At 33.8% G+C, this 25,782-nt stretch overlaps 3 protein-coding genes across 4 annotated transcripts; 1 reads left to right on the top strand and 2 right to left on the bottom strand.

Moving 5' to 3' along the window:
• Window positions 1-436: 436 nt before the first annotated feature.
• LOC100852656 (uncharacterized) lies at window positions 437-5,402 on the bottom strand. 2 transcript variants are annotated; one of them, XM_010662575.3, is made up of 6 exons: window positions 5,178-5,402; window positions 4,698-4,826; window positions 2,819-2,908; window positions 2,463-2,674; window positions 1,415-1,462; window positions 437-857 (listed from the first exon to the last, which is right to left on the bottom strand). In XM_010662575.3, exons 1-6 carry the CDS (start codon window positions 5,302-5,304, stop codon window positions 708-710), a joined length of 756 nt encoding a protein of 251 aa, XP_010660877.1. In that variant the 5' UTR covers window positions 5,305-5,402; the 3' UTR covers window positions 437-707. The 2 variants fall into 2 exon arrangements, with proteins under 2 accessions (XP_010660877.1, XP_003633828.2); XM_003633780.4 differs by having other exon boundaries at window positions 2,463-2,692; window positions 5,178-5,399.
• A 290-nt stretch (window positions 5,403-5,692) lies between these two features.
• LOC100244073 (sirohydrochlorin ferrochelatase, chloroplastic) lies at window positions 5,693-10,676 on the bottom strand. Its single transcript, XM_002273507.3, has 6 exons — window positions 10,583-10,676; window positions 10,028-10,245; window positions 9,812-9,873; window positions 6,523-6,633; window positions 6,293-6,385; window positions 5,693-6,091 (listed from the first exon to the last, which is right to left on the bottom strand). Exons 1-6 carry the CDS (start codon window positions 10,621-10,623, stop codon window positions 5,990-5,992), a joined length of 627 nt encoding a protein of 208 aa, XP_002273543.1. The 5' UTR covers window positions 10,624-10,676; the 3' UTR covers window positions 5,693-5,989.
• A 5,447-nt stretch (window positions 10,677-16,123) lies between these two features.
• On the top strand, window positions 16,124-25,308 carry LOC100259507 (glycosyltransferase BC10). Its single transcript, XM_002275634.5, has 11 exons — window positions 16,124-17,048; window positions 18,366-18,482; window positions 19,722-19,822; window positions 20,046-20,117; window positions 21,306-21,387; window positions 21,508-21,588; window positions 22,095-22,133; window positions 22,386-22,451; window positions 23,676-23,825; window positions 24,706-24,834; window positions 25,053-25,308. The coding sequence occupies exons 1-11, from the start codon at window positions 16,824-16,826 to the stop codon at window positions 25,092-25,094; spliced, it is 1,104 nt and encodes a 367-aa protein (XP_002275670.1). The 5' UTR covers window positions 16,124-16,823; the 3' UTR covers window positions 25,095-25,308.
• The last annotated feature ends 474 nt before the right edge of the window (window positions 25,309-25,782 follow it).

Genomic DNA, 25,782 nt, shown 5'->3' with positions numbered 1-25,782 from the left:
GAGGGGAGGTGTCCTGAGACTTTCATGTAGAATACGTTATGTTTGAGCATACAAAATACTATTAGAGATTCAGGTAAGGGCAGTGAAAAGGTTAATCATGTGCTCTGTTGCAATCAAGTGATACTTTTTTTAACTTTTAAGAAATCCTAAAGATAGTCCAAGCAATGCAAATGCTAATTTAAAGAGTCCCTTTCTGATTTATGGCAGAATGTTAATAAATGAGCAAGACTATTCCTAGGTTATGTAGGCAGTGTCCTTCTCACTTGACAAAAAACACATAAATGAATGGACGAGAAAAAAACAATCAGTGACTACCAAGAAATTCTGGTACAAAGTTCTGAGAACAAACAAGAAAAACAAAAAGGCATTATTACTGTATGCTCATTTGAAATCAAGCGACTCATTTGAAACAATGCATCACTGCTGATGCAAGAAGTGATCCAGATGTCAAGGTATCAACATATATGTTTGAGTCTTACACTGATAGTCATTTGGTTCATACTTTCTACTAGAAGTCACAGATGATCCGTATAAAGGGGAAAAGCAAATGAAGAAGAAAACAGAAAAGAGAATTTCATTGGAAGAGTAAACAAAAGAAAATACAAAAATAAGGGGAGACTGATTTTCTATAGAATGAAACAAGACCTTTTTTTACTACCATTGGGTTACCTGGTTTCTCAATGACACTCTTATTGCTTTATTCCCAACTAAATAAACTGAGCTATGGCAGGCAATGATGGCAAAACCCACCAACCACCCAGAATTCCCACCAACTCGAACTCCTTATCTCTTAATTCAACTTTAGCAATGCAGAAAAGCTTATAGTCTTTGACTTCAACTTTCTTGGCATATAGTGACTGCAAAATAAGAGATCAGCAATTATTTAAAGAGGATAATTAACTTAAGATCAATCTAGAAGAGAATAATCCTAGGTCCTCATACATGAGACCCATAACAATCCAGTCAGTGATTCATACCCAGTTGAAAACTTTGGTAGGTCCAACTACTTCTGTGTCCACAAAATTTAACAATACATTGATCCCCTCTTTTCACTCCATTTTCCCCATTGACCATAACATTACTTTTTACAAACTGAAAAAATGCAACTTTATATGGTAACCTTGCAAGCTTCTTGTGGAAGAATTACAAGTAGATTGGAATATGCTGATATCCTATGAAGATATGTAAGAACTTTAGATCCAAACCCCATCCACAAACGTGTGTAATGGTACTTAGTAAATACACCAACCTCAGTCTCCAAAGAAGAGCACTCTTTTTTTCTTTTTCAATTTCTTTTGTGTAAAAAAATGTGCAATAATGACATCCATTTTCATACAGAGCTATTACCAAATGTCACCTAATGCATGTATTGTGGCAAGTACTAAGAGAAATATATTAATAGCAAGGCTCTCACCTTGAATTTATAAAAGTAAGGGCGTTGGCGCATAGACTGATGACGCAACTGGAATATTTAGAAATTGTAATTAGAATCTTGCCAAAAAATACTCATAAACATAAGAACTTCAATTACTCAACAATGTTTACCCTTTTTGATAGACATGAAAACAAAATATAAGTTTCCCATTCTAAAAGTAAGATATGGGCATGGATGAAATTCTTATATCTATTCCATGCAATAAGCTTTCACCAAGATCAAAGATGCAGCAATCACCCAAGGAACACCCCTGGGCCCCCGCCCCAAAGTTGTAGCTCAACAGAGACCTTGTCTTTGGAATTTGAGATTACGGGTTTGATTTCAGATATCTCTTACACATTTTTTAAAATTCCTTACCTCCTACCATCATCTATTATGACCACAACTAAAATAGACACCACTTAACAATTGCAAAAGATATAGTTGTTTCTATTTTCACATATAAAAAGTATTGTTTCATGATGCTATTATATGCAAGATATGTATTATCAATGTAAAACCAAAAAACAAACATGGGCAGAATTGGAGAGTAAGTAGAAGCTATTGATCAAGTGAAACTACCCTTGGGTCTCTACAACTCTCCCAAGAACTGAAATCAATATGAGCCATTTATATTTTACTTATTCATACTAGTATATGAAAGTATGTAGAACAAATTCATGATAATGATTATAGTAATAAACTAAAGGATTGTAAGAAGTATATATAACTAAGAGTTTCCATTATGTTCAAAATAACTAAGATCTTCAGATTATGGATTGTCCACAAATCCATATGTCTTCAACATCGTGAGTTTGACATTTTGTTCAAAACAAATTACATTCCTTTTATTAACTCTATCATTGTACACAAATCCACATTTCTTCAACTTCCTAAATTTGCCACCAGGACATGGATAAGAGCAAAAAGTTCCGTCCATCATGTACATGAAATACAGGTTTAAGCTTTACAAAAACTCAGTTTAAGATTTCTGCTACGTAATAGGAATTCAATACTCACAGAAAAATAAGAAAAGATGCTCCCTGACCTGTTCAATAGAAAGATAAACTGAGAAAGGCCTGGGCTTTGTGGCGAGGAGAAAAATGGTAGCTTTGATCACAAGTTTAATAGGATGCTCCCAATTCACCAGCACAGTTACAAAGAATAACAATGGCAGCCAAAGTTTCTTTGCAAGCATCCAGAAAGTGTGTGGACCTTGGTCCAGGTCTGACACACCCAAGGAGTCTACATGATAATCACCTGCCAAAGTATCATGTCCTGTGCCATTGAAATTAAAATCCTGAAAGCTCATTTAGAAGTTTGTGTTGAAAGATGCAAAAACTTAAACTAACAACTATCTATAACGTTAGGAACAAAAGGTCTTAGCCAGGGGTTTGTGCTCACCATCCATGGCATACACAAAATGTGGCCAAAGGTTAATTGATCCAAATACAACTGACACACCAAAAATGCTTCCCATACTTAATTTGCTTCCTGAAAAACCAAAAAAAAAAAATGTCAACATTGCAATCATCTTAAACAAAAGACCTGGATACCTTCCATGACAAGCAAAAGATAAAATAGGCATAGTGGGAACAAAAGGAATATCTTACAGCACCGGCTCAAACAGAAATTTTATGTAGATAAAGTAAGTAATACTGGCCCTTATATCATAGATGTGTAACCAGATATAGAATGTGTAGCATTCCTCACATCATATATACATATGTGTGTGTGTGTGTGTGTGTGTGTGTGTGTGCATGTGTGGATATAGGGAATCTACCTCGACAGCAAGGCATTTATCCTAACTGCCAGCGAGGCAAATCCTCGGAGATATGAGTCCATCACTCTACCCTACAGCACTTAAATACCAGGCAGGTGGGCACTCAGGACCTCTGATTCATTGCCACAGAGCCACTTTTGAGCTACATCTAGGAGTGCATCCTTCATATCATTATGAATGGATGAAGAATCCTAGAGGTGAGTTCTAATTTATTATTCACCAACCACCACCATCTCACATTATTAATCTGATACTTGACTAGGCACTTCCCTCTCTACAATCCAAATCACCAGCTTGTATTAAAGTTGTAGTGATGGAATGAGAACTATTCTGTATGCATACAAGTGAAGCAGAACAAACCAAATTTTCTTCCTTCCTTTGAACCTGTTCAAAGAGCCAAAGTTTTTGGTTGATTACTTCTCCCCAACCTAAGGGCAAAGGGGATAATGTGCTCTAAATAATATATGGAAATACCATAGATTCCAGCACAAGGGACCTGTAAGGATTCTAACTAATTAGCGCAAAAATGACTATTTCCAGAGAACCAAAACATAGGTTCTAAGTTCATCCTTTCAAATAGAAATAGCAAAACCAGTACTAGGAAAGAGTTACTAAGCCCTAATAATTGATAATTTAATGTATTTCCTTCTTAGAAATGTTAGTCTAATAACAACACTATAATTGATGGATTATGGACAGAAGATGTGCTATTACAAGATTTCATAGAAAGTTGAAGAAAAAGGGTACTGTATGATAACTATCACAATAAAGAAAGTCGAGCATCTGAAACAGAAGCTCATCTCAAACGAATGAAAAAGGTTTTCCCATATATGCATGGACAGAGCTGCATCAAAGGAGAAGCAAAACCTGATATCTGTCTTCCATAGGTACCACAGACTTAAGAATCTGGCAAATGCATTGGAGGTCTCCCTGTTAATGGCCTAGCCATATCAATGCACAACTAAAATATGCCTAGCCATATGATCCAAGTCCCTCAATAATTCATCCAGCGTGATGGAGGAGGCCACTAGCCAGAACAATTACTATTATCTTGCTGCTTTGTTTGGTTTGCAGAAAAACAAGAGAGAAGGGAAAGGGGAGGAAAATGCTTAACAGCTTCTGTTCTTAAGTATTTTTTAGAATTTTCCTATTCATTTCCTCTTTTGTGAACTAAACAGCTGGTTGGCACAAGTAGATAATGAAGCTTATCAATGTCCGATCAATGGAAACAATAGCTGATCTAATCCTTTGTGTTTCTCATTAGAATACAAACCCACCAAAACACAGGCTAAAAGTAAACCCAACATCCAGGTAAGAGCCAAATAAATTCAACACATAAAAAATATAGCACCGAAGTACATGCACATGTGAATACAAATACAAAATAACTTCCAGATTCAGAGATAAAGAGAGAAAAGCAAACAAGATTAACCTCACATTACTACATATAAAATCATTTATACCACCAATTAGAGATTACAAAAGAATAGAAAATCTTGCCTCGAAAGCAGAAGTTCTTCAAATACGTTCTCTGTATATTCAATTTATCGTGAAATCTTGAGGCACGTTTATATAATACAGGTTCAAGGTCCTTCATCAGTGTCTTTAAAGGTCCAAATCTTCCATAAACTGCAGAAGCAGTTTTCCACACAAAGATGAAACAAACAAACGCATAGGCGGTCCGTTTGGTTGCCGAGAAAACACAAGAAAGAAAAGAAACTTTAGAATTTGAATTACTCAGGACCGCGGAAACAAAAGCCCCATCCAACTGAACCTAATGCAATTGCTTGCGTTACTGGAGCACAGTCCTCCATTCACTTAGGAATCAAATATTGAAGTAGTTATAGCAGTCAAGAATCTTAGTTTTCCTTCATTTTTCCTCCATTTTCTCACCAACCAAACGGACAGACGATCATAGTTTCAAAAAATACGAATAAAATAAAATAATTTAAACAAAAAGAAAAAAGGAAAAACCCTTACATGGGAATGCTGAGTGAGAAGGAGAAGAATAACAAGGAGCAATCGCATCAAGAGATGCTTTAATTGGCTGTAGAAATCTTCTTCTCGTAAAAGACGCCATTTCTCTACAGCTACTCAAAACACACATTGCTCCACGAACATGATTCTACAAACTAATTTGTAGACCCAAAGCGCATCGTTTTGTATCTTACCAAACGACAACGTTTCCATCTATAGTTGGCAGGAGTGCAATTTGAGCCCACCCCACCCCAACCCAACCCAACCCAAAATTTGTAGGTTTGAACAAATATTTTTAATACTTGGTTAGACTTGATCTGGGCTTTGCAAGGATTTAGGCAACCCTAGTAAAAAATTTTCAACTTATTAAAGAGATGCAAATGTCAAAGTCAGTGGCTGATTGCACTGGCTTGAAAGATGAAGGTTAGCGGCGGATCTCCCTCGCTGATGGAGGTTGTAGACATGATGGTGCCTCTGGTGAAGTTTGTCTTACAACAACTTTACATTAACATTAAAAATTAAGCAAATTGAAATATTTTGTTCATTTAAAATTGGTTGCTACTTCACAGCAAATTAAGATCAACAAGTTAGTAATGAGAAAAAATAGGCAGTTTAATATTGATGAAGGAGCCCCAAGGCCCACAACTACAACCCACATAAATTAAAATTATAGTTTTTTCCTTGTAGAAACTCTGCTATAATTTAGCATAGTAAGCAGATGGTGGATCAACCCGAGGCACATGTACTCGTTTTCTTCTCCCCGATCCTTGCTACGAAGAACCCTTACAAATTGCTTCACATTATGCCTCACCTAATTAATACACCCGACATTTGCCTGTTCCAGCACAAACAGCACACTCAGCCTCATCTCCAGCCACATGTTTTAAGCAATGCTTGATTCTGTCATTCACCACATCCTGCACAACGCCAACACAGACCTTCTGGATTTAGGTTTAGATTCAAACATGCAGCCAAAGAATATACATGGGAGTTTTTGTTTGATTTGTAACAATGACCATGAGTATCCAGACTCGGTCAGAAGGTTGAATACAATCCCAAACTTTTACCAATGCTACATAGACTTCAATCAGGAAAAGGAAAAGGGGAACAACTCATACCACTAATAGCCCATGAAGCCCAAGAGGTGCAGTTATGACATATGACACTCCCGGGTGCTCCTTTGCAGCTTCAGCTGTTAAGGAAGGAATATCCTGTAAAAAAAAAAAACACAAGGTAATAAAATAACGCTAGGCTTTTAATCTTTTCTTCTATATGTTAATAAATATGCTAGCTGCAGATCATGATACTACATTTATTGTCAGGCTATCAGGATATTACGTTTAGTTACCTGATGCCAGTGTCGGCCAGGGAAGAGAAAAAATGGGCTTACGATGACACGATTTGCCCCTTGTTGAACACATGAACTGAATGCATTCGTTATTGATGGTTCTGCCAACTCCTAGTGATATTAAAAGGATATTGAAAGGAGCCAAAGTTAGCTTTCAAAAATATGATAGCAAAATGAGACCAAGAATGCATGGTGTTGGCCTTATAAGCCAAAATACAGGCAGTGTCATATTATGCACAAGAACTTGATAAATGATTAATAGGTAGTGTTGTATTATGCAAAAGAACTTGACAAATGATTAAACATATGCATATTTTAATCTTTCTCCTTTATTATATTGTCCAGGAAAGAAGCAGGTGTCATATTTGATTGATGAGTCTCGAGCAGCACAGTTCAAATGGGTATATGAGGTGTTGTGGCATAATCAGTTCAAACGCAGCATGAGCAGCAGTGGTCCTATCACATAATCGATTTCACAAACATCATAAACCTAAATCCCATGCATCTCTCATTCACTTCTTCATTTTACAGCTAGGAACCTATATGAGTTGCATCTGACTAAAAACATATATTTCTGATTCATCTCCTCAATCCACCATTACCAACTCCAGGAACTTCTAATTATGGTTATGCTCCTGGTGGAACATCCACTCCATCTTCATTGGTGTCTTGTCATTGCCATCATTTTCATTATGGACACAGATGGAGTTATAACCTCCTCGCAGCAGATGCAAAAAAATCTGGCAGGTTTCTTGCTACTAACAATCACCATTGCAGAGATATATATCAAAAGAAAAGCAAAACCATTATTAAGAACAAAATACATAATTTGTATGATGAAGTTATTTTTTTTTTTTTTTGATAAGTATTGTATGATGAAGTTATTTATGAAAAGCTGCATGTTTCACAAATAATAAATGGCACAAAGTAACGTGATTCTTGAGGCGCTTTTACAGAGACAAGTCCATACTTTATTCACTTTTTTTTTCTTTATGCCTATTTTCTTTTAATAAGTGAGGCACATTATGTATGACAAAGAGAAAAAGGATCACATGGTTGGACTGCTCTTTTTGCATTCTTCCAAAATAGCACTTGAGGTCCAGCACATGAGCCAAGCTCATGGAAAGTGGCAGCACTGTGCATTCTACATGTGCAAGCAGCAGTCCATGCGCATAATCCAGCCCCACTGCCTGCAGTTCATCTGTCAGGCTGGATTTTCAAATAGTTTTTGACCCATAGTGAAAGTGTCCACAGGTTGATGTCTCCAGTTTGAGTGAGACTGAAAGGCCATTTTGGGGGGCAGGCAAGACCAAAAACATGAGCATGTAGAGAAATGTGGCCTTATAAGTTTTGAATGATGAAAACTTCAGATGCAGGTTGGGACCCATCACCCATTGTAAGACTTGTTATCGGTGTTGCATGCTCAAAGTGGGCCTACTAGAATTCTAGAATTTTTCAACTTATTGGAGTGATACAAAGGTTAGTGGTTGATTGCACTCACTTGGTAAGATCAATCTGAGGTTCAGGATATTCCATTTTCAATCACACTGCGTTACTAGAAGTCAACTGAAACCTGCTCACAGCTATAGGAGAACTAATTCCAGGAAAAAGGATGCAGAGAAAAGAAACATTTGGAACAGGAAAAGCCCAGCAAAGAAGAAAATAGACCGAAAAATGAAACTCTTCCCATAGCAAAAATATTTTTTACACAAGATTGTGGCTTGAATTATCATACTGTATTCTCTTTAGTCTGATTTAAATATGAAAATATTTTAGTCGCTCTATTTAAGATTTTTGGTTCTTGCAAACCTTACTTTGGGGTTAATGGTAAATCTTTTACAAAATTTAATCAAGTTGTCGATTGATAGGAAAGCACCAAAATAGATTCCTAAAGGAGCTTGTTTGGGATTTCAGCCTCATTTGACATTATAGTTAAGCTTTTTGTATTGGCAATGTGGTATTTCAGTAGGCTTGATGTTTCATAGTTATCTCTCTCTCTCTCTCTCTCTCACCTTTTTGGAAAGGATATTTTATCCTTCTATGTAATTCCTTTTGGTTCTTTTTCAACAATATCTATCTCCTTATTAAAAGAAACACAACACAACCAACATAAAAGCATTCCATTTTCTTAATCTTATAATTCATTGCGACAATCAAAGCTTTAGGTTATGTTTGGTTCCTAGAAACTACTAACGAAAGTGATTTTCTCATGTTTGGTTGTACTATGGAAAATACGAAATAAAATCAAATATAATTAAAATAAGTTATAAACTTATACATTTTCAAATTATTTCATCTTTATATCGAGGAGCTAAAATAAGTAAAATGAGTTTGAAATAACATATAGAAATGATTAATTGACTTTAAATCTATTTTTTATTTTCCTTCACTTTTTCTTTTCTTCTAGTTTTCCTCTCTATTTTTTTCCCTTGCATTTTCCCTCAAATTTTCCAAACCAAACATATCCTAAGGCTATGTTTGGTTCCCAGAAAATTTGAAGGAAAATGCAAGGGAAAGAAAATACAAAGGAAAAATAGAAGGAAAGAAAAAGTGAAGGAAAATAAAAAAATAGATTAAAAGTTGATAAATTATTTTTTTTGTTACTTCAAACTTATTTTATTTATTTTAACTCATTAATATAAAGATTAAATAATTTAAAAATATATAAGTTTTTAATTAGTTTTAATTATATTTGATTTTCTTTGATATTTTTCATATGACAACCAAACATGAAAAAATTATTTTCCTTTGCATTTTTTTTCTTTCCTTAGTATTTTCCAGGAATCAAACATAACCTAAGAGTATCTCTCCTTTAAAGAGTCACCAAATATAGGTAAAGCATGTCCTAAGGCATGTTCAAGTTTTCTCCTTTTTCTTCTAAGTTGGACCTATTTGGACTTTCTGTAGCAGATTAGCTCTTCCCAATTCCCATCATATTGAGATAATCCAAAATAAAATATAGATATTATCTAAAAACACGAGTCATAAGAGGATAGCTGACAAAACTAACTGATGCTAAGATGCAAGTGAAGGCAGTCCATGCCAGTTCAAGAAAAGCTTGGTATAGCATTTACTCAAACACAAAACAATTTAAAAAGCCCAAAAATTCACCATATGAGAAGTTTCAGCACTTAAAGCATATAGAATTAAAAGCCATAGGAAGAGCACATTATCTTCAACAATGTTTTAACAATCGAACAAAAACAAAATTATGAAAACCAGAGAAATTAGCAAAATTAACAACACATGTTTGTTGCTGACCAAACTGAGAAGAGGGGAAAGTTCTTACCATATGAGCAGGCTCTACAATCAGGTACCCGGTTTTATCTCTAAACATCGTCACAAACTCATCTGAAGTGCATCAAACTTAAATTCATGAGCTACAAATAAAATACTAGACCAAAATTTAGATAATCTATAAAAGTATTTTAATCAAAAACTTAAAAGTCATGTGTCAAAATCATCACTAAGATCTATATCAGCAAAAATCAAATATGTAGCTTACTTAACATGAGATTGGACTCCTTCCGCCGTGAACCGTGGTCAACAATAATCACACCATCTTTGTCACCAACCCCATTTGTTTGCTGACCCAATCCACCATTTCCAGCAGCCAAACATCCTTTCGTGGGTAAATATCTGCTATTTTTCCAACTCCTCTGTAATTTCACGAAATTGGGGAGTACCCATTTAGGGTTTGTTCCAATTTCCCTTATTGAAGACCTCGATTGTCCCAAAAGAAAGCAGATAACAATTATTCATAGCTCAAGTAAGACCACGTACAAAAGAGAATCATTGCATGAAACAAAATAACAAATTATTCAAGCAGTTCTAAACCGTGATTTCCTGTAAACCAAACTAAGATATTTTTAAGTCTGCATTTACTGCTTGGTTGGTGAGAAAATGCAGGAAAAGAAAAGAAAAGAAAAGAAGAGAAAACTTGCAATACTACTTCCGCCAAGGCAGCCCCGACCCACTGCAAGATTCCAAATTGCCGGTTCTTTTTCTTATGTTTTCTCAGAAACCAAACAGAACGATTGAAAAGGCGGGAGCAGAGTACCTTTTAAGCGTAAATTGACAAGGAAATGATAACGAGTCCATCAACCGCCCCTCAGCCGCTTGAAATTTCGGCCTCTCCTCCCGACACTCTATAATCTGACAAGGCTATACCCCTGCCAGGTAAAAACGACACCGTTTGGTGCTATCGGAAAGTGACGTCGTTTTGATGACTCCTTTCTGATTTCTTTTTTTCTTTTTTCCTTTTTTCTAAAAACAAAATTGCAATATTTTTCTAATGGGTTTGAAATTTGACCTCATTCAAAATGTCTATATCTTTTTTGAAGAAGTAATTCATAAATTTCATTTTTAAATTTAGAATAAGTTAGGTTTTTAAAATTAGACAAATTTAAAATATTTTAAGAAACTAACATGGTATTTGGATTTTTTTATTTTAAAAAATAAAAAATAATAGATAATTTTGTATAAATAGTAGAGACCAATTATAAAAAGAATAAAAAATGGAATTATTTTTAAAAAATTAAGTATTAAAAAAATACAAGTATTAAAATAATTTTTTCTATCTTCATATTATTTTTATTTAAAAATAATAATAATAGGATAATATCGAAATAGTCACTTAAATTATTATGACTTTGAGAATAAATAAAATTATTAAAAAATATGCATTTATTTGAATAAAGTTGGTTTTTTCAAATATTTTAGATTATTTAAAAAATATCCCAAAACCTAGTGATTATAAAGACTTTAAGCTTAGATTTTTCATTTAAAAATATTTTCATCCTAATTTATAAATGATTTAGTCCAACTATATAAACTTTATAGATAAAAATAGGTGATTAATAACCCAAGTGCACCAAGTTTAACCTTACATTCAAGTTTTTAAGGGTCCATAAATCACTAGGGTCGTTTTGATATTTATTTGTTTGTTAACTCAATGAATTTTTTTAAAAACTAATATTGAATTGATTGGGATTTTGTCGTGAATTGGTTTAAACATTAGTTTAACTTGAATCTTGACGTGACTTGAACGTTACCGTGAGCTGAGTTTTGATTTAAATAAAGTTTTTGCTATACTTATATGATGTTGTTCGAGAACATGAACGTTTTGAAATCATATGAAATGAATTCTTTTTTATATTTTGTGTTTAAAGCTTAAAAGTTAAAGCCTTGAAGATCTTTATAATTTAAATACATTTAAAAAAAATTAAAGATTCATCCCTCTCAAAATCCCTCCCTCCCTTCCAAACACAAAGCTCTTCAACAAGATCACTTTTAAACCAACTTAAAAAAAAATAATAATAAATAATCTTATTAAAAAAATAAAGGTTCTTTTGATTATGTTTTCTAAAACTTGTGTCTAAAAATTGTTTTTTTATTTTTTAGCTTAAAATAAATTTCAAAAAACATAGTCAAACGAGTTCATTTTTTTCTTTTGTTTTTAAAAATTAGTGAAAATAATTTCTATTTATTCTCTAAAAATTATTTTCAATTTCACTTCATTTTTAAAAATTATTTTCAAAAACGACGATCAAATAGTATTAAATTTTTTTTTAAAGATAATTCTCTAATTTTAAAAATAAAAAACTATTTTCAAATCACACAAAAATTCTCGACAATATATGATCTAGAATTAAAAGTCAAATATACCACTTGGTTGTATTCAAGATGGCCGGCCCCTTCATGTTCTGATGAAACACTACTAATTAGTGGGGGCCTTCTTATGCCATTCATTCTTCAGGCCAATACACCATTTACTGAAATATGTCGTCGTTTCGAGAGGCATGATTTCTCAAACCCAATTAAAATGACCAAAGGCCCAATTAAATTTCCAATGGGTCCTCTTTCAGGCCAATAATACAAATTTCTCACTAGGTAATAATAATAATAATAAATAAAAATAAATAAATATATATATATATATATATATATACAAATATATACAAATATAATAAAAATACAATATTTTAGTTTTAATATAAATAATGTGAGTTATTAATAAATGATAATCATTTTTTTCACTTTGATCATTATTTTCTTATTAAATTGTATTTTATACATCTTGAACAATTTCGTACTATTAATGGCATTTTTTTTGTAACATAGTCAAATTCTTGCTTTACACATATAAGATAAATAAAAAATAGTTTTTTTGTTTTTTCTTGTTAAAAAAAAAAAAAAAGAAAACTCTTTTTAAAACTTTATATTAGTGTTTGATGGTTGTTCTTTGAAAATAGTTTTCATAAATAAAGAAAAATAGAGAAAAGTTTAGTATTGATACAATAAAAAAATAAGGTAGAATATAATTTTTTTTTTGTCATTCTCTCTCACCCATTTAGTATTGATACCAAAAATATGGAAATGTGGCTTTTTAAAAAAAATTATAGGTGCTTATTAAATTTTCTTTGACTTTTCTAATTTTTTTATTAGATAAATAGATTTTAAATCATTTGGTACTTCATAAATAAAGTTGATTAATTTTTAAAAATAATTTGAAACTCAAAAACTAATTTAATTAATAATAGAAAGTAATAGAAGTCAAAGCTGATACAATTAATTACCTACATAAACCCTTAAGAAATAGAAATTACTTCTATTTTCTAATATTCGAAATAGAAAACAAAAGAAAAATTCAATAAATAGTAATTTTAAAAAATATATTTCTAATGAAAATGTTGGTATACTTATTTTAATGTTGACAGTTTTGTTTTAAACATTATGGGTTAGGATTTTTCTACATTTTCTTACTCTTAATTGAAGATTTAAAATTGTTTTGTAATCAACTAGAATAACACGTGGAAGTTTAAAAAGGTCTAAGAAAGGCAAATTGGATATTATTAAGGTATAGCATGGACCTTATGTTTTTAAACTCCACTCCTAAGGGTATCAAGCACTTGGGTAGAGATTTCAATATTTGCGAATATTTTTTTTCTATATTTTAATTGATTTTATTTTGAAAATCCGATATTTGAGCTTCTAGTGCAAATAATGAAAAAAGAAATACATAATTTATCTTCCTATTTTTGAAGCTTTCAAAAACATTTATCATTGCATTCGTCGAGTTAAGAAGGAGATCTTCATCCCCTCAACCCCTTCAAGTGTTAAGGTAAGATTCATTGAATGCACATGTGACGGATGTGAAGTTTAGTGTTGGTGTTGGGGAGTAAGATTTAAGGATAATCGTTGGATAAACTTGTGTACTGTTCTTTTGTTGATTAGAAATCTATGATCTTATGGTTTTTATATTCACACAGCATTTGAGAGACTGTGCAAGCGATTTTTCATGTAAAAATTGTGTGTCATTTGTATTGTTTTTATTGATTATATTTCCTACATCAAAGAGAATGTTAAAAGGAATAAAAATAATCAATTTTGGACTAAAAAGTTTTAAACACGTATTCCCTAAACCTATAAATTTTCAATTGGTATCAGAGTATTTTTTTTTAAATGCTTTGAAACTGAGATAAAAATGTTTTAAAGTGTCGAGGAAAGCACTCAAATGTTGGAGAGCGCTCAACCGCTCATAAGGGCACTCAAGCGCTCGTGCAAGGACCTCAATATCCTTAAATATTTTTATTTATGTATTTTAATTGATTTTGTTTGGGAAATTTGAGTTTGAATCTATTAGGTATTTGTATCCTATAATTTTCTTTTGACTAATGGATTTATGATTAAATATTTCTTATTTTATGGTTTTTTTCATCTGCATAGTTTACAAGAGATTATGCGGGTGATATTTCACGTAAAAATCTTTATTCTCTTTGCATTGTTTTTATTTATCACATTTCTTATGTTAAAAGAGAATGTTAAAGGAATAAAGGTAATCAATTTCACGCTAAAAGTTCCAAACACCTTTACCTAAATTAGCCCGTAAAATTTGAGAAATCTATACTAACAAAAATATAAGAGACTAAAAATATTATAATAATACTAAGAGTACGTTTGACAGTAGTTTTAAAATGTGTTTCTATCATTTATACCACTTAAAAAATAAATTTTTTAAAAATATTTTAAAAAATTATTACCAAACACACTCTAAACTTCGATTATATAACAAGATCCTACACGACAGCATTCACTAACGCTTAAAATAACAAGATCCTACACGACAGCATTCACTAACGCTTAAAATGTATTGTAGTATCATGCATTATATTATGCGTCCGTTAAATTGGAGTGGGGGAAGCATTCACCAACAAGACGTTGACAGAATTGTTGTATATGATGGACCCATTGGGGTTCCTTAGCTGACTACCCTAGTTGGTGGCTGCATTCTTCCACTTGAAAATTCCACAACTACCTAAATGAGTATGCTTCTAATCAAGGCTTCACGCTAGGAAATGAGGCAGGCTGTTGTTATGTACCTCTCAACAACACCCATCATCATTTATTGACTATTATTACTTTAATCCCACACCACTCCAACACAACAATCCCGCAACAACCAAATGGAAATGAAAAACCAACAAAAATAAAGAGCATTAGGCGTTACTACCCTTACTCATTTTGTTGAATTTGGAGCCCCCAAATGAAGCAATTTAGTGTGTAAACTCACAACATTAATGCACTGCATGCCTAAATAAACCTTGATTTGTAAAAACCATGACCTCCCTCTATAAGGCAGTTCCATGAATTCAACATTCTTTTTATAGGAAGAAGCTTTTATTAATTGGATTATCTTAGTAATGATTAGGGCAATGTTATTTTCCCATGTTTTTGGTAGAAGGAAGAAATAGCAAAATGACAAAATTAGAGTGTGTTTGACGGCGATTTTAGAAAACGTTTTTTAGACTTTCTAATACTTAAAAGATAAAAAATTTAAAATATTAAAAAAATTAAAAACACTTTCTAAAATTAATATCAAACGGAATCTTAGAATTCATTCGATACTGATTGTGAACAACGTTTGTAACATTTCTAATACTTGAAAATTGTTATTTTTTAAATATTAAAAATACTAAAAATGTTTCGTAAAATCAATGTCAAATATATTTTTAGTGTATTTTTCTTTCTTGGTCTATCATTTTCTCACTTAAGAAGGGAGGAAAAGGAAAAAAATTAAAAATGAAGTAGAGCCAAAACTATTTTTTCTCCTTTAGGATTTTAATTTTGTAGGAAAAAATTAATGGATAAGTAGAAGCAATGGGGTATGAGTTTTGATTTTTTTTTTTCAAAAAGAAGAGAGCAAAAGTGGAAGAGAAGGTGGTTTAGGGGAAAAGGTATTTATATAACATGTTTGAATGGATGCCACGTAGGGAAGTTTGGTGGGACCAATATTAATTCTCATTAATAAATAATGCCCTTTCATTCAAAGTAACTGAATTTAGAAATGTAATAAAATAGACTACTAAATGCAAAGATTTTGGAATTTGCTTTTCCACCAGGGCTTGGGTGATTGATTTTTTTGGGTACGAAAAAGAGTTATTGTGAGCTTCTTTAGGACTTAGGAGTCATGTTAGAAGCAACTGAACTGATGAATGAAGTCCATTAAATTTGGAAAAGATAAAGGAATGGCAAACTTAGTAATTTGAGGTGTTGAGGAGGGGTGATATTAAGGCATCTCCATTCCTCCAATCATTAAAAGAGGGCGTGATCTCCTGCAGCTCACGCAACTCACCTCCACCTACGACTTTACGGCACCCAACGGTGGCTCACTCCCCAAGCCAACCGACTTTCACTGTCTTCCTTCGGTCTTCTCTCAAGAGATTCGATTGAAATCCACGGGACTCTCGAACGGGCCTCGCTCGAATTCCTCCTCATTCCATCACGAGATTCTCGGTTTTCTCTGCCGCTGTCTTTTCTCGGTTTTCATGCGATTTCTATTCGAATCCGCGGAAATTTCAATGGCTTATGATTGATGATTTGGATGCTAGTTTCCACATTCAGTGGATCTGCTTCGTTTGTGAGCGAGAATCGATGAATTTGAATTTCAACTTCATGGATGAATCGCAGCGTCAGCGTCATCAATGAATTGCGGCTTCAGCTACATCTTGGTGTGGGAGAGATAGAGAAAGGAATTGGAGAGGGAGACAGAGAGTTTTAGGGAGAGTTTGATGGAGTGAATGTCGGTGGCGAGAAGATCAAGACAGGAAGCTTGAAGCTTTCTGTGATTTGTTTTGTTTTTATGCTTCCGGTGGAGTTGAAGCTTTTATAATCAATACTGGTGCAATTTTGGAATTATTTTGGACACAGATGGGTGAACAAGAACCCTAAGTTTCCGTTGCATCTGTCTTCGTGTTAGTTGGGAGGAAATGGTTGCAAACTTTAACTGAAGTTGGTATTAAATGAAGCGGAAGCAGAAATCTCAATACAAATGGAAGAGAAACCTCTTTGCTATGCTTCTGCTAGGATTTTGTTTTGGAAGCTTAGTGTTGCTGCAAACACAATACAGTCGAATAAGGATGTTTGCGTCCATGCCTTCTCCGTTTCTGCAAAGGCCGAAAATTGCATTTCTCTTTATAGCTCGGAATCGGCTTCCTCTGGACGTGGTCTGGGATGCATTTTTTCGGGTACGTTTTTCTTTTCTTTTTTTTTTCTTTTTTTTTTTCTTTTTTCTTTTTTAATTTATAACAATTTTTTAATCCTTACTGTTTGTTGGAAATTGTTTGTTCTACATCTTTTCCTTTTAATTATATCTTGTAGTTATTAAATTTTAGTTTTGCATCTGAGAAATATAATACATTATACTGGCCTTATTAGAAATCTGTATACAAACTACAGATTTTATAGCGGATATTATTTGTGTTTATTTTTATTTTTCGTTTGTAAACTGCTTAGCTGCCTAATGGCTAGATTGGTTTGTTAGCGTCTGTCACATTGTGCTTTTGTTATTAACCACTTTTTGTCCATTTGCAACGGTGGGTGGGTCTTTTTTTGGTTGAAGTAGTGACTCTGCATGGTATTACTAGCAAATAAATTTGAAACGATTAAATTTTGTGATAAGATTTGTGCCAAATCATGCAGTAATTCCCAATCAGTGACAATTATTCAAATTTGATGGCCCAAATGCAATGTATCACCAATTGGTATCAAGCACAAGCAATTCACAAATATATTCACCATACCTCATTTCATTTTCATGCTTCTTCATTTTTGAGAGGGAGGAAACAGTAGGTGTTGCTCATCGATGATGGGTTATCAAATCTAACATTCATTGATGATGGGTTTCACATCCAACAGTGTTGATTATGTGTGCGTGTATATACTATCTATTGAGATTTAAAGGTGAGGAGGAATTCTTTCTTCTTCTTCTTTTTTTAATTACTCAATGAGATTCTATTACTTCATACAAAAGGGAGAATATCACTGAGCTCTAATTCAGTTGGCATCCTGCACTATTCACTGCAAGCTTAGGAGTTTTATCTTTCATGAAGACTCTCATCTTTAAGGAGATAACAGCTTCAGCTTTAAAATCCTCTACTGTTTGATCTCATAAGCACATTTTTATGCCACTTCCCTGAAAAGGTAGGTTGACAGATTAGCCTTCCTGGTTGTGTGGAAAAGGTGGAACAACCTCATGTCTGTGTAGTTAACACATTCCTCGATGATAATAATGACATGGGATGGACTAAAGTCCAATGTCACACATCAGCTGATTACCAACCTTGATTGGGCCTTATATGTGGAGCTACCTCTATCTCCCATTAGCTTAGGCTTTTGGGAATGTATGTGGTCCAGTGTCAAAGAAAGAAGTGATTCTGTCCTGCTATTCTGAGTATGAGCACTACATACAACAATTTTCATGGTTCATGATATTCAAGTCCAACTGTTTGTACATTGTAGAACTTTTACATTTGCATTGAAGAAGCATTTCTGTTGTTTTGCAGGATGAGAAGGAGAATAAATTTTCAATTTTTGTTCACTCTAGGCCTGGGTTTCTACTCAACAAAGCTACAACAAGATCAGTCTATTTTTTGAATCGGCAACTTAATGATAGCATACAGGTTGCTCTTCCTCTGGGATCTGAATTGAAAATACAAGGCAGTTACTTTGAAATCTAGATGCAGTTTTTTGTCAAAGCAATGTTCATATTTGATTTGTTATTTATATTTGAAATGCATGTAAAACTGCTTTGCTGAAGATGTTTAAATGTTTTGCTGTGTCCAATTAGGTAATTAACATAAAACATTTCTTTTTGGGTAGAAAAAAGGTTACTACAAGATCCTGAAAGTACTTTCACTCCTCAATGCTAGAGGCATTCTACATTTCTCATATGCAAAAGTTGAAAATTTGAAACTGAGACCTCCCTTTTTTTCCATGTGCATGCATGGAGCCACACCCATTGTGTTACCTGAGATCTGAACAGTCCAAAAGGGGTCTGAATTTTTTTCTAGTTTATACTGCAAGTCAAACAACAAGCTGCTAGGTTAGAGGTTGAAATATTACATTAGGGAATTGGTGATTTTTATGTCACTTATATTATAAAATAACCTTCCCTGTAACTCTCATGTTTAATCAGCCGAAAAAGGTTCTGAATTCTTTTACAGTTTAAGCTGACAAGCAAGTTTCAAGCTTAGAGGTTGATATGCTTCATTAGGAGACAAAAGTTGACTAATTTTTTATCCTGTATGATTTACCTTATAAAATGAAGGTATATAGTTCTTATCAAAACTTGCATTTTAAAACTGACATTTTAGTTGCCTTTTGCTTGAATTGCCTTAGTATGGTTGCTTAAAACATCATACTGAGACTGTGAGAGTGGCTTTACACCATTTGATGGCTTGGTGACTGTTGTAGATGACATGATTTAAACCATGCTCCAAGGGACATAATAAACTGAGATTTGGATAAAAAAATTTGAATGTAGTATAGAAACACTCCTGGTCAACCAAAACCCAACAGATCTGCCCCCACATGAAATAAAAATTCATAAACTGGTTTTCTATCATTTGATTTTGGCAAATTTGTCTTCTTTAGCATGACCATTTGATCATTAGTTCATCCCGGCATCTTGCATGTTTTTCTATGGTTCTAACAGAGTGCTCGATTTGCATAGTTCCATCAGATTTTTAATTTATTATCCAAGTTGTTTTAAACTTTGACTTTTATGAACTTGATCTATTAAATACAAGTTTGCATGTTGACTTGATTGTTTTAAAAAAATTAGGACCAACATTTAATTTTTTTTACTTGGTGGACTTTTGTTGGCTTGATAGTATTTTGCACATGTGCTTCTATTCCAGGTAGATTGGGGAGAAGCAAGCATGATCCAGGCAGAACGTATTCTGCTTAGGAGTGCTCTTTTGGATCCTTTAAATGAAAGATTCGTTTTCCTCTCTGACAGGTGAGGTTTTATCTCATGAAGCTTTGCTTAATTTCTATTCATGCATGTTTTTCTGTACTTTAATGAGGGAATTGTGATGAAGGAAAAACCTAGTTTGATTATGATATTATATTTCATTCGTCAAGGGATGCTCGTTCAGTTCATGGTATTAACAGCACAATAGAGTTTCTACATTGCTTAATCCTATTATCTAACGGTTTTTCATCTATTGATCGCTTCTCAGCTGTATACCTCTGTACAACTTTAGCTACATCTATGACTATATCATGTCAACATCAACTAGCTTTGTAGACAGGTGAGTGGGTTGATCAACATGTTTATCCTTTGAATGAATATATATCTTTCTTGGTCGTTGATCAGATTGGTCCTTCTCTGGTATTATTAAAGGGCCAAGAAATTGTAAATTATGCAATCAAGTTAAAAGCTCTATATGGCTTGACATATTGTCATGTATATAACTCAAGCAAATTATAATAAAAATAAAAATAAAAAAAAATAAAAAGAAGAAGAAGAAATTCCAAGTATTTTGGGTGGGCTACATGTATCCTCAGAGCCATATCTTCTACTTTTCTCAAGAAGTTACAATCTCAACCATGTTGTTTTTGGATGTTCCCTTGCCCCAGTAGCAACTTCAACTTGGACTATTCACAGTAAAACTGAGGAAACAATTCACCTACAGCATCCTTGGCCTGTCTTGGCTATGTTTTACATGCAATTTGGTCCAGTCTCATGTTGAAAATTCCAATCTGAAACTGATTTTGCTCCCTCTCAACTCCTAAAGCATATCTCTTCATCTATTCTTTAGAAGGGAGCAATTGCCATGTCATCTTGGGAATAGAGGTTTCATTTTCCAAAGCATCTATAAAGGTGATCAATGTCAGAGCATTCTATTAGTCACTGTGGGATTTCCACTTGTTACTTTTGTCTTCTTGGGCACCATATTGGTGGTTAGGTTTGTTGAATAAATTCTAGAATAGTATCTAATAAGTGAAAGATAGTTATCTTTTGGTACATTAATTTCTTATTTATGAATCCAAAAGTGACCAAAATCAACTCAACATCAAATTCATTTTGTTAGAAAGATCACTTTTCTTTGGATCGATGCTGAATAAAACAAACTAAGGAGAATTGCAAGGCTGCTCTCCTACCTCTTATGTTATAGACTTTGTTTGATGTCAATGATCACCAGATCAATTTCTGGAAATTTTCTCTCGTCTTTTTGTATAAAATTTTCCTTCCCATTTGATTGAGTTGCATTCACAGCCTTCCATCTTTTGAGTCCCAGATCATTTAAAAAAATAAAAAATTGCAGTCTTTTTTCTGTGCTTTTCTAGGCGTCAACTTTTACCTTCAAATAGTTTATCCAATTTCCATCAGAATATTTTGAAATAGGTGTCATGCATTGTTGAAACTTTACATGTTTTATGGTGGTCAACGTGTTTTAGTAATAGCAATTTTCAATTTACTGCTTCTCTGGAAGCAGTTTTGCAGATACAAAAGAGGGCCGCTACAATCCAAAAATGGATCCTGTTATTCCTGTTCACAACTGGAGGAAAGGATCTCAGGTAGTTGTTCAATACGTTGATTTCATTACTTCCCTAACGTTTGTCACAAGACTCACAACACCCACAATGTTATCATAGATTCTGTATGTCTTAACTCCGTATTTTGCTTTGTTCCCACAGTGGGTTGTTCTGACCAGAAAGCATGCACAGATTGTAGTGGAAGATGATACTGTCTTCCCTATGTTTCAGCAGCATTGCAAGGTAAGTGATCATAAAACTGTTATACGGATGTTCTATTGCAAGGAGATTGCAGTTTCTTTTTCGATAGGAAGGGCAGTATAAATAACATGGCAGCTGCTTAGGCTGAGTTTATCTGCATTATCTTTATACCCATGTTTTATTATAAGTGTTGCAATTAATGGTAATTGCAAATTCAGTTCCAAACTTGATACCAAGGTTTTATTTCTATTTATTTATTTATGTTTGTGTGTCTTTGTAATACTGTTAGACATGAAATTTCCCTTCTAGGACTTTCATCTGACTCTTAAGATTAAGAATAAAAAGCTTGAAAACTAGGTGCACGGAAATCAAGAAACAGGAAGATATGTGCTCTGAAGTACAGGGTAGCTTTGTCTTAGTACTCCAGTTGTTTTAGAACAACTTAGTTGTTGGGTTTTCTTTCATTATATTTGTACTCTTAATGTTTTATAATTTCCTGGCCTGTGATGTTTTGTCATCTTACCCTTTCAACTTTCAATAATTTGCAGAGGAAGTCACTACCTGAATTTTGGCGGGATCATCCCCTCGTAAGAACTCTTTTTCTTCAACTTCTACATTACTGCATCAGCTTTGCTGATAAAACATAGTCATACCTATTATTACAATGTGGTTACATATAGATTGTACTATCTCAGCTTGTTGCTCAGATTGTATTACGTATAGATTGTCCAACTTTTGAAGTAAATCACAAATGGAATTCATGAATGAAATAGTCATTTGGAAATGGTTTCATGGATGAAATTTTTAAATTTGTATAACTAAATTTTGGACATGTGCAGCCTGCCGATGCATCCAAGGAGCATAATTGCATACCAGATGAACATTATGTTCAGACATTACTTGCTGTAAGTTTTTTTTTTTCTTATTCAAGTATTTTGAGCCCCATTTTTGATTCCTTTTATTGTTCCAGTAGGTCAAATACCATCTGGATTTTAGACCCAAGAGAATTGGACATTGAGAAACATTCCTTTTTTATCATCAAAATGAATATGTTTCTGTGATCTATGAATATTGCTTTGTCATTTGGAGAATATTGTGTCCAATCATTTATTAAATTTATCTCTAACCTTGTTAATTTGGTTTCGTGTTTTAATGGGTAGATTACCACATATTCCACAACTACTTGTTGCATGATCTTTTCTGAGTGTTCCTCTGGTAATGCTTTCATGTTGGGTGTCTTGGTGTTAAACTTTGAAGTTTGAACTGCTACCATCAATGCCTCAGGCCCAGAACTTTTGTTTCTTTGGAGGCAAGGGGGGCCTTCTTATACTGGCTAAATATTTTTTTTTCAATTCTGCAATGGATTTTTTATTTTTTTGGAAAATGATAAAATGGAAATGCCTTTTAAGGACAAAACCCCATAGTTTTTTTGGTTGTTACATGGAATCAAACCTGGATGCTCCTAAAGCCAAACAATATTGACAGTAACAATACTAGCAGATATTACTTTTACTTTTGCTCCCAAAGGGGAATTTTCTTGGTGTACCAATCCTGTCATGTTTAGTATCATGGCGTTTAAAGCCAGAACAGGGTGTTAGATTTACTTATACACTGTAACAGCTTCATTGAAAATGTGTCAGATTCCTATATACTGTTGGTGTAGGCTAATATTTCAGCTCTTAAACTGTATTGAATTTTAAATGTGTACATAAAAATAAAATTATTACTTCTGGTAATAGTAATAGCAAGCCTGTCAAAGTGGTCATAATACAATTCTACTAGGTTATTTTCTTTATTGTCATTACTAGTGGTAGGTGAACCAGCTGCTAATTCTATGGCAATTCTCCTTGAGTAACTATTAAGCATGGAATAAGCAGATATGTTGCATCTGTACCTTAAAATGCAGCCACTCGAGTTAAGTCAAGTTGCTTCAAGGTTTTCTGGTTGTTAAAGAAGTAATGAAAGAAAAGGCATTCTTAAGGTATTCAATTGGAAATAAAAATTGATCCAAAAAAAATAACGGTTCCATTTTATGATAGAAACGTTGTTTATATCAATTCTTTGGTCTGTTTCTAGCAATATTATTAGTTTCATTGGTCTTTCTTAAGCCTCTGCATTTCAAAATCCAGCAAGAAGGCTTTGAGGAGGAAATCACTCGCAGATCACTGACTCATTCTTCATGGGATCTTTCATCCTCCAAAGATCGTGAACGGAAAGGATGGCATCCTCTTACTTACAAGTTTTCAGATGCTACTCCCATGCTTATCCAGTCTATAAAGGTACTTTTCTGCTCTATGCTCACAAACCATCTTTTCAGCCACTCTCTGTTTTGGCTCTTCACTTTCCCTTTGGGTTCATTCTTTAAGGACGCATTTGGTATTGGCTAAGTACATACTGAAAGCTGTTAGAATGGAGTCTTTACTGGAACTTCCCCTACTACTGACCTCTTGCAAGACCATACTTAGAGCATAGACAATTTGGTAGTTCTCCAAAATAGGGGGAATTGACTTTGTTTTGTTTGGTCTTGATGATGCCATATACCTGGTTAGATATCTTTTCCTGTTTCCAATCATGCAAACATTTAAAATGAGGAGCATCACAATGATATTACACATCCATCCTGTCATCCAGAAGCAATGACTTTGTTTTCTGAAACTAATGCCAGTGTTACCAGAAAAGGAATGTGTTCTTGCTGATGGGTGAGGCTGTGCATCATTGAAATTGATGCAAACATTTAAAATGAGGAGCATTACAATCATAACTACACATCCATTCCGTAATCCAGAAGCACTGACTTTGTGTTCTGAAACTAATGCAAGTGGTACTGGAAAAGGCATGTGTTCTTGCTGATGGTGAGGCAGTGCATCATTGAAATTGTAAGATTGCTGGGTTGTTCAATTGATTACATATGGGTTCAATGATGCTGGTATGTCCAGCCTGCTTCTTGAAAATGGCATCACATGGAAAAGTTGCTTTCCCATATTGAAGCATTCCCATCCAAAACTAGAAAAACCTAAGATACCCAGAAACTTGGAATCAGTATTACTTGCCTTTCCTCAGCAATTGGTTTAAACATGAGAGTAATTAAAAAAAGCTGATGAGAACAGTTAATTGATCCAATTGAGAAATAGATTATGAGCGGTTTCATGAATTTTGCAGGACATTGATAATATCTATTATGAAACTGAATACCGAAGAGAATGGTGCACTAGCAAAGGGAAACCGGCCCCCTGCTTCCTTTTTGCCAGGAAATTCACTAGGCCTGCTGCTCTCCGGCTTCTTAATATGGTAAGTTTCATCTTCCCTGACTTTGTTCCACTTATTTTCTGGCAATTAAGGTCTCAAATGCATTACATTTGAGTTGAATATTAAGAAATATAAGAAGACTTTATGGAGTTATAATTTACTTTAAAACTTCTATCAGTCTTTTACTTCTCCCCTTATATTGTGTCATATAATCACAATTTTATCTGCTTATTTGGTGGCTTTCTTGTTTTGTGTCGCAGTCTGCACTGGGAGCTTTCCATGGAGAAACACGTATATCCTAACTTTGGCAAAGTAAATATCTATTATAAGTTCAATACGAGCTAAAAGAGTCATTATTGTTGACCCATATTAAAAAAAATCATGTAGCTGTCAATCAAAATAAAGAGGGAGATAGCTGTAAAGAGAGATGAAAAAGAAAAATAAGAAATCAGTAATGTAAACCGCAGGTGTGTATATTTCTCATTTCCTTGGAATATATAATAACAGGTTATTGCATTTTCTTTGCGCCTTCGTTCAAAATGTGTGGGGTTATTCTAAGCTGACAATTGAGTACTTGGGGTGCAATATTAATTGGAGATTTTCTAATGTCATATGACAGTAGTTTACAGCTTCTGTTAGGACCAACCCTCACCAGGCAATATGCCTTACTAGTTACTAGGATGGGCTATGGAGGCATGCAGTGTGTGCTGGGCTGAGCTCAGGTCTATATGAGATTACACTCAGAGCGGGCTTTGCGTACTGCTCTCACATGGACCGTCCTTGCAAAGTTTTGGTTAGACGAGAGGCATGCGAAGAAGTGTTATAAAACTTAATTGTCCAAAAGTTTTAAGCTTTTTCGGGTAGCCGATTAAGGTGTCCAAAATTGACGAGAAGTTCAGTTAAACCAGGCCCATCAGGTTGGATATTACTTACCACTCTGCCTTATCTCCGAAAGACTCCGGATTCAAGATCTTTAGAAATAAAATATCA

The sequence above is a fragment of the Vitis vinifera genome, chromosome 14, assembly GCF_030704535.1.
Source record: "Vitis vinifera cultivar Pinot Noir 40024 chromosome 14, ASM3070453v1".
NCBI lineage: Eukaryota > Viridiplantae > Streptophyta > Magnoliopsida > Vitales > Vitaceae > Vitis > Vitis vinifera.
The sequence above is the reverse complement of the archived record's forward strand: the minus strand, read 5'-3'. Positions and strand labels throughout refer to the sequence as shown.